This window comes from Abrus precatorius, unplaced genomic scaffold, assembly GCF_003935025.1.
Source record: "Abrus precatorius isolate BTA unplaced genomic scaffold, Abrus_2018 Scaffold9, whole genome shotgun sequence".
Taxonomy (NCBI): Eukaryota; Viridiplantae; Streptophyta; class Magnoliopsida; order Fabales; family Fabaceae; genus Abrus; species Abrus precatorius.
The window spans coordinates 6,337,929-6,347,349 of NW_020874439.1; the positions used below are offsets into that span (position 1 = coordinate 6,337,929).

Consider the following 9,421-nt stretch of genomic DNA (forward strand, 5'->3'; position numbering starts at 1 on the left):
TTGTTTATGTAGTGCATATGAAGAGGAAGTTGCACATATATTTTTGAAGTGTGAAGGTCAAGGAGATTTGGTATCGTATTTTTTTTCTTAGATAAATTTGATTATTCTTTTATTAAGGGATATTTCAACCTTGACATTGTCTTTGTGTGTGGTTTTTGCATGTGGGAGAAGGTAGACATTAATTATGTTAGTGTAAATGGCTACAATATAGAACATTTGACTAAGTTAAAATAGGATTGTAATTTTAGAATTTTTAATGTGATAGAATGGATAGAGTCAATTAAATTCTAATCCTAAAAGTGGGTCTTTATGAGATAAAAAAAAAAGAAGGAGTGTTTTATATTTGAATTGGCTGAAAATTCTAAAAATATATATTAATCGTTGTAGTTAACTTTCTTTTATATAACAGATTTTGAGTACCCTTGTACTCACATTAATAAATCTCTTCTATTTATATGAAAAAAAAAGTTAACAAGTATATTTAATTTAGTAAGTACAAAAATAAATAATAAAATATAAGTTAATAACATAAAAATTATAGAAAAATATTAATATAAGTTAATTGAGTATATTATATTTATAATAATTAGTAAAATAATATTAACGTTGTGTTGATTGAAAGTAGCTTAACAGGATAGTGAGATAATATTTTATTAAAAATTGTGTTATTATGTTAAATTTATTAGTAATTAATTATATTTAAAAATTTGGTATTCTATGTCTAAATATGAAGTTTCAGAATAGAAAGATATTTAAGTGATGGTTGTAGTTTGTAATTATAATATTATTATAAAAAAAATCATAAAACTTAATAAGCATATTATATTTAGTAACATAGTAATATTTGTAAAAAATATATAATATAAATTAAGTTATTATATTATCCCTTTGCAAATATAATATAGTAACATGAAATAATCAAAGTTCAATTAAATTGATATATTAAAGATTTTAAATAAACAAAGTTCAATTAAGATATATTTAAAATGTATGAATAAATAAATTTTGAATCTAAACAATTATGATACATTAATATTAAAATATTATAACATTCAAACAATTATGTTGACCACCTTATTTATTTGTTACAGGCAAGTAACAGCATTATTTTGCTATAAGTAAGTAATAATATTATTTTGACATTTTATATCTAAAATAGTCAACTTTAATTGAAATACATAAAACAATTTGATAGATCTTTATTAACTGTTATTTGAATAACAATTTTGGGCTCAAATTACAGTCTAATAAATAAATCATTATTCATTTATCAAGAACAAACTAAATTTGATTATGCAATTTTTATTTCTTCTTCATACTGATCCTAATTAATGTATTTATAATGTGGAGAATCATTTCCAAATACACTTTGCTCTTCTCTTGTTAATACAATAATATTATATAATATATTCAATTAATTAAAGTTATATACATATCACTTATACATGTATTAGTTTATCTTCATGTTGCAAACTATTTAAAGAAACTGGAATACTAATTTTACTTGATTAAATAATGGAATCAAAGTTGCCTTTAATATCAGTGTCATTTTCAATACCATTAGCAACTTCACTCTCATCAAAATCATTGTCGCCTATTTTTAACATAATTGGTAAATTATAATCAAGACAATTATCATTTGATAAAATATTTAATAGAGCAACTTAAAAATATAATTAAAGGAATTTTATAATATCCAACAATTACATAATTGTAAAATCAATTAATTAAATCTTATAAGTTATTTTTCTGCTAAATTGGTTATATATTACTTCAAATTATCATTGCATAACTACAAACTAAATCAATGTCAATATATAAGTCAAGCATTGTCTTTAAAAATTGTTGTAAGAGCATTTATCATATACATTAAATATCTTCACCATTACATATTTAAAAATTGCTATATATATGTATATATTTTTCCTTCATAGCATATCAAAAATTTATATGTTACACTTGAAATAATTTCATTTTTTAAAAGTTTTAATTTTTTTAAAAAATTCTTCTTAAGTTTGTTGTAAGTAATATTAATTTTATCTGTAAATTTTTTTTATTTCTTTCAAATATCAAACCTTCTATTCTTCAATGAATTTATTCACTTGAATATGTAACTACAATAATTTAGCTAATTTTTAAATATTATTTAATTAAAATGCATTAACAATTCAATTATTCAAATAAAATAATTTAACTAAATAAAAACAAATAACAAACCAATACAATAATATTTTATAATGTTAAAAAAATTAAAAAATATGATTAAAATAGTTATAATAATAATTACAACCAAAAATTAGTTAAAAAACAGCTCAAATAAATTTTAATGACCTAAAAAAAACATAAACTTCAAAAAGAGAAGGAAAAAGAAAGGGGCATATATATATATATATATATATATATATATATATATATATATATATATATATATATATATAAACTTTGGCATCAACGCTGAACAATGCTAAGACTATTTATAGTTCGTGTGTTAATATTTGCATAGTGATGGCTTTTCAAAAAGTGCAATACACCAACCAGTGACAAGTATCATTATTTACAGAAGCTGTGCGCATCTACTGTGAGCCATGGAGGTTTGACATGTGTCAATTTCCCAACATGTGATGTGTGCCTTGTGAGAGTCACTCTCTTGATACTGTTTTTCCACTGTTAATTAAAATATGTGTGTGAAAAAGCGGGTTTCCAATGCTCTTAAAAAGAAAACACTAAACAAGTGATGCCAGTGATAATGCAGAGTGCGTACCCCGCACTTGCTCAGCGATAAAAGGGAGAGTTAGAGCGGTTTTCACAATTCTGTATTTTTTCCATTTTTGCTTACCCTTCTTAGGTTGACCTTAATTTCTTTCATCAAACCAGTGTTCAAACAATGTTTTCTTCATCTTCGAATCCTCGATGGGTTGAATTCTTTCATCAACCACTGAATTCTTCTTCATCTACGAATCCTCGATGGGTTGAATTCTTTCATCAATCAATGAATTCTTCTTCATCTTCGAATCCTCGATGGGTCTATGACGTGTTCATCAACTCCAGAGAGGGCCATGGCAATGGCTCCAGCAGCTTCGTTTCTCAACTCTACAGTGCCCTCTCAAGTGCGAGAGTCCACACTTTCATGAATGAAAATGAGGGGCTTCGCAAGCGAAAGGAGGTGGGAAAAGGACTCACGCAAGCAATAGAAGGGTCTCGAATAGCTTTGGTTGTTTTCTCCAAAACCTACGCTGAATCTGCTCGGTGTCTTGATGAGTTGGTGAAGATCATGGATTGCCACCATGATTATGGGAAAACGGTTGTGCCCATTTTTTATGATGTTGATCCATTGGATGTATTTGAACAAAGTGGTGCTTTTGGAGAAGCCTTTGAAAAACTTACTGAAAACAGATTCCCTGGGAGAGGCATGGTTGATCTTTTGTTGAGGTGGGGAAGTGCACTCACCCATGCTGCACGTTTGACTGGTTGGGATACGAGGGATTGCAGGTAAATTAATACTCGAGGAACCTAATAACACACTCTTTTTATGCATTCTGAATTGTGGGTTGAAATTTATTAAAAACTATATAAATATGTCATTCTCTTTAGAATGAAATTCACGTAATATTTGTAATTTTTAATAAATTTAAAAGAGCGTGGTATTAGTATTTTTCATCAATACTTTCTACTTTAATACAGTAATACCGCTCAGATTTAAGGAAATTTCATCTAATCTTCCTCTAATTTTTTTACCTTATACAAACTTTTTTAATTTATATCATAATATAACACTACATACCATTTTCAATTACATATATTATCCCTGATTTCTAATGTCAGAAATGGGTGGGGGCATCAGGTGAATATAATTTGTCCTATTTTATTTTATAAGCTTTGGTAATTCGTGCTCATTTTGTTCTTTTTTATAGTAATAATTATTGTTGTTGTTAAAGGGATGAAGCTGATCAAGTAAAGAAAATAGTTGATGACGTGTTGGAAAAACTAGACAACGCATTGTTATCTACTGCCAAATTTCCAGTTGGATTGGAATCCCGTGCGCAGGAAGTGATTAGGTTTATAAACAATCAGTCAAGCAAAGTTTGTATGGTAGGGATCTTGGGAATGGATGGATTGGGTAAAACCACCTTAGCCAAAGCCATTTACAATAAGATTTGCCGCAAATTTGAGAGTAAGAGTTTCCTTGAAAATATTAAAGAAGTTTGTGAAAATAACAATAATAGAGGGCTTATTCGTTTACAAGAACAGCTTTTTTCATGTGTCTTTAAAAGAAAAATTAAAATTGATAGCATTGAACTGGGGAAAAAAAATTTTAGGTATGGAATTCTTGGGAAAAGGGTACTCATGGTACTGGATGATGTGACTGAGTATGAGCAATTAAAAGCCCTGTGTGGAAGCCATGAAAGGTTAGGTTTAGGAAGTGTATTAATTGTTACAAGCAAAGATGAACACCTACTTGATTTGCTTAAAGTTGACCATGTCTTCAAAATAAAGGAAATGGATGAAAATGATTCCCTTGAGCTTTTCAGTTGGCATGCTTTTAGAAAAGCAATTCCAAGAGAAGACTTCATTGAACTCTCAAGAAAAGTTGTTGCTTACTGTGGAGGAATACCACTGGCTCTTGAAGTCCTTGGATCTTACTTATATCGGAGGACAAAAGAAGAATGGGAAAGCGTATTGCTAAAACTAGAGAGAATTCCCAATGATCAAGTGCAAGAGAAATTTAGAATAAGCTTTGATGGTTTAGATGATAAGGAAAAATGTATATTTCTTGACATATGTTGTTTCTTTATGGGCTTTGACAGAGCCTATGTCACTGAGATACTAAATGACAGTGAATTTTATCCTAAAATTCGAATAGCAGTACTGGTGGAAAGGAACCTCATTAAAGTTAAAAAGAATAACAAGCTGGGAATGCATGGTTTGCTACGTGACTTGGGAAGAGAAATGATTTCTGAATGTTCACCTAAGGAAGCTGAGAAGCGTAGTCGGTTGTGGTTTCATGAGGATGTACTTGATGTCATGACAAAACATACTGTAAGAACTTTCTGTACACATTGTTTTGAAACTTTTGATCATGCTTCATGATCTTCTCATAATCCCAAAACTATTTTTATGCAGTATCATTTTGTTCTTTCTTTTTCCTAAAAATCGTGTGTTCATGACTAAGAATATTTGTCTTGTGATGTGCAGTATACCAATGCTTAGTGTGCAACTTCATTCATTGCTTATTTACTTTCTATTGAGATTCAAGCATTGCTTCAGCACTTTTAGTGAGAAAATGACAAAGGATCCCTTTTATTTATTTATTTTCTACAATTTTTCTTTTTTCTTCACAGGGAACTAACACTATTGAGGGCTTGGCTTTGCAATTGGAAAGGAGTCAAGTTTGCTTCAATACCAAAGCATTTGAGAAAATGGTGAGATTAAGACTTTTGAAACTGAATCATGTACAACTTTCTGGAGATGATAAGTATCTTCCCCAACACCTGAGATGGGTCTATTGGCATGGATTTCCCTTAAAACACCTACCTGACAGTTTTGATCAGCGAAAGGTAGTTGCTATTGACTTAAAATATAGCAATATTAGTCTACTATGGAAAGAGCCTAAGGTAAATGTTACATGAAACTTTCTTTTATAGAAATAGTAGTTGTTTCCCCCATTTTCTTTAATTTTTCTCCTGAAAATTTTCTCTTGCAGTTGTTGGAGAGGCTAAAAATTCTCAATCTTAGTCATTCGTTGTACTTGACACACACCCCTGATTTTTCAAACATGCCAAATCTTGAAAAGCTCATTCTCAAAAATTGCCCAATATTGTCCATGGTACATGAATCCATTGGAGATCTAAGTAATATTCTCGTTATAAATTTAAAGGACTGTACAAGCCTTTGGAATCTCCCAAGGAGGATCTATCAGTTGACATCTTTGAAAACGCTAATCCTTTCTGGTTGTTCAAACATTGACAAGTTGGAGGATACAGCACAGATGGAATCTTTGACTACACTGATTGCAGACTGTGTGAGAGATATCCCTGGTTCAACAGTAAGATCAAAAAGGGTTGGGTATTTATCCTTGTATGGATATGAAGGTTTAGCACGTGATGTATTTCCCTCAATCATTTGGTGTTGGACAACACCAACATCGAACCCCTTATTTCATCTATCACAGGGCTTGTCATCATCTCTAGATTCCATGGATCTGCAGTATATTAATGTGGGTCATATAGCATCAATGCTTAACAGACTTTCAAAACTTCGAAGTGTTCGGGTGCAATGCAGCTCTAAGGCTCAACTGAGTCGTGAATTAAGAATTCTATATGACCTATATGGTGTCAATTTTACTAAATTGGAAACATCATGTGGACCACAAGTTTCAGATTTTTCCTTGAGATCACTTTTGATTGGATTGGGAAGTTACCACATAGTTACAGACACTCTTGTCAAGAGTATATCACAGGTTCCATCTTTGTTTGATTCTCTTTATGGAATAACTTTCCATTTGCATTTTTTGTCTTGATAGTTTTAGTTTCTGGAAAATTGAATTTATTCTGGTGTCTATTGGATAAACTAATATAAAGAGCTAGTGTGTAATAATGAAGTGAAATAAAGTTTTAATTATAAATAAAATTTTCTATTGTGTACTTTCTATATTTATTATCTTTGTGTTTCTCTTCTTTCTTATTGGTTTACATGTTTTTCTTTTGGAATAATTGGTACTTTATAACTTCCATCACACCAAACTAGGTAGCCAGAGAGATTATTTATAACTACTGAAATTTTAAACTGTCAATTTATGTTATTCCTTTCCTCTCTCTATTAGTAGGAATCTAGAATCTTAAGCTAAATGTTACTCTAGCATTACCCTTCATAGGAAAATATAACTTCAAGAAGTTGTGGAATTATGCTTTTGGTTTCAAAAATTACCAAAATAAAAGTTGAAAGACAGAGAAGGCATATCTAATTATTAAAAAAAACTATTATCAAAATATAAATGTGCTTTAACTTCATCTTGCTGATGGGTACATTACAACTATTGACTAAAATGAAACTATCAAAACATTCTTTCAAACATACTTCATTTATGGTTGAAATTTATTGCTGTACTTCTAACTGTCATGTCTATATTTTCCTTTTCCTTTTAGAGTACACTATTCCTCTTTCAAATTTGAAATGACAAAATAATGGGACAAAATTGTTAATCTCAATAGTACAATTACATAAATCACTAAGCTTCTGCTGTAATACAGGGATTAACTATCGGCGTGTCTGCTGATTTTTCACTCCCGGGGGACAATTGTCCTTATTGGTTAACCTATACAGGTGAAGGACATTCAGTATATTTCAAGGTACCTGAAGTTAGTTATTGCGGCATGAAGGGAATGGTTTTCAGGGTTATTTATTCATCTACCCTTGAAAGTGTGACAGCTCAGTGTATTGTTAGTGTCTTGATCGTTAATTACACAAAGTGCATCTACCATATATACAAGCGAGACACATCAATTTCCTTTAATAATGAGGATTGGCAGGGGATAATATCTAACCTTGGACCTGGTGACAAAGTTGGAATTTTTGTAGCTTTTGGGAATGGATTCACTGTCAAGAAGACAAGTGCCTATCTAATATATGATGAATCAATTGACATGATGAGTCGGCCTTCCCCTAAGCTAAAGAAAATGCGTCTATTAGATTTGTAGGGAAAATGATAATGTGTAAGATTGAACCACAGTAATGGCTTCAGCCAGACATAACATAGGATTCCCTTATTTATTTTGTTTCTTGCAATGTTTTTAAGGGTAGGAATGACTAGAAATAGACATGATGGAGAAACTCATTTTATTATTTAGACTAAACTCTCATTGTAGTCTCTGAGAGAGTTTGAGTCTAGCATTTTAGACCCTAAAAAATTTCAAATGTCACGGTAGTCCTTAACTTCTTTTTCCATCGTTCATTTTAGTCTCTAATCTCAGGCTTCATTAAAAAACAGTAACAGAAAGCTGATTTTTCACATAAGTGCTAAAAGTCTAGTTGACAGAAACGACATCATTTTTGGAAGCCTAAGTGTATACGCAGAATCTCATTCAAATTTGTCTTTAAAGTTGTGTTTGGTGGTGGAATATTTAGATATTAAAGTTTGTTATAGTGAAAGAAGTAGAACCAGATGAAGAATTTGTTTTTCTTTTCTTAATAATCCTGTGAGTCATTTTCTATTTTGGGGACGACGAACCCTAACTTTACATAATTCAATGCTATAATTTTTTCTAATTCCAATTTCAACAGCCAAGAATCCTAACAGTGGAAGACTAGAGGTGCATAACCCTAACACTACCTTAACGACGTCGTTTCTACTAACTAGGCTTCCAAAACACATTGCTTTTGGCAAATGGGCTTCTCATATGGCACTTAATGTGACAAGTCAGTTTTTTCTTACTTTTTTTTAACAGAGTTTGAGATTAGGAACAAAAATGGATGACGGAAAAAGAAGTTGAGAATTAACATGACATTTTAAATTTTTCAGGGACTAAAATGCTCGATTCAAACTCTCTCATAGACTAAATTGAAGATTTAGTCTATTTTTTATTATGATTATAAAAATCTAGGTAAGAATCATTTCTGATCATCCTAAAGCCTTATGATTCCTTTACATGTAATTCATGAAACTAAGTATTTTCGTTTAAGTAGAAGTAAAACAGAGTATATGTATTTGTAAGTTTAACAAAATAAAATAAAATAAAAAATATGCAGTGAAAGTTAAAATTGAAGTGCTATTATACAAAATGATTGGTAAATAAATAAAAATATTACTCATATAATATAACTTAAGTGGTTAAAGTGAAGAAATACATTAAGAGTTATTTATAACCGTGAAATATATATTTAAAACAAAAGTTTTACTTTACGACCTAGATGACAAGCTATTCTATATAGTAGTGGCAAAAATAAGAATATTAAAGTGGATAGACAAATACACAAAAAAAGATAGAATATAAAATGATAATAAACAGTAATCTACAATAAAAAAGATAACTAAAAATCTTCTAAAGTTGGTTGCCAATATGTAGATAAGATATTTAAAATCACTAGTAAGAAGAGTAGATTTGATTACTTTTAATTTGGTAAAAAAAGGTCAAGAAAGACTCAAATGAACTTTAAATGAACTTATTAAAAAGAGACATTTTGATTAATTAAATTTTTTACTAAATTCAATGATGTTATGTGATCCATCCAGTGGGATAAAGTTTGATTGTTATACTTTTTACAAAGAGAAATGTTATAGTAAAATTAAATTTTATATAAGTTTAAAAGTATATTGAATTTAATAACATAATAATTTTAGGAAAAAATCAATAATGTGGTAATTAAATTTTATATTAGTTATAAAAAGTTAGTTGAAATATTATTTTTAAATTAAAATGAAAAAATC

The 9,421-nt window shown here is 29.5% G+C and overlaps 1 protein-coding gene across 2 annotated transcripts; it reads left to right on the top strand.

Annotated features, from left to right (window-relative positions):
- Positions 1–2,739: 2,739 nt before the first annotated feature.
- LOC113850560 (TMV resistance protein N-like) lies at positions 2,740–8,613 on the top strand. 2 transcript variants are annotated; one of them, XM_027481132.1, is made up of 5 exons: positions 2,740–3,489; positions 3,936–5,037; positions 5,340–5,612; positions 5,702–6,457; positions 7,248–8,613. In XM_027481132.1, exons 1-5 carry the CDS (start codon positions 2,885–2,887, stop codon positions 7,692–7,694), a joined length of 3,183 nt encoding a protein of 1,060 aa, XP_027336933.1. In that variant the 5' UTR covers positions 2,740–2,884; the 3' UTR covers positions 7,695–8,613. The 2 variants fall into 2 exon arrangements, with proteins under 2 accessions (XP_027336933.1, XP_027336934.1); XM_027481133.1 differs by having other exon boundaries at positions 2,741–3,489; positions 7,321–7,932.
- Positions 8,614–9,421: the final 808 nt, after the last annotated feature.

Excerpts from the sequence above, each read along its gene's own strand:
- LOC113850560 (XM_027481132.1), top strand. The coding sequence starts at position 2,885 with ATGTTTTCTTCATCTTCGAATCCTCGATGGGTTGAATTCTTTCATCAA. Across the intron at positions 3,490-3,935 it reads TGGGATACGAGGGATTGCAG|GGATGAAGCTGATCAAGTAA; the intron begins GTAAATTAATAC and ends TTGTTGTTAAAG. Across the intron at positions 5,613-5,701 it reads TACTATGGAAAGAGCCTAAG|TTGTTGGAGAGGCTAAAAAT; the intron begins GTAAATGTTACA and ends TTTCTCTTGCAG.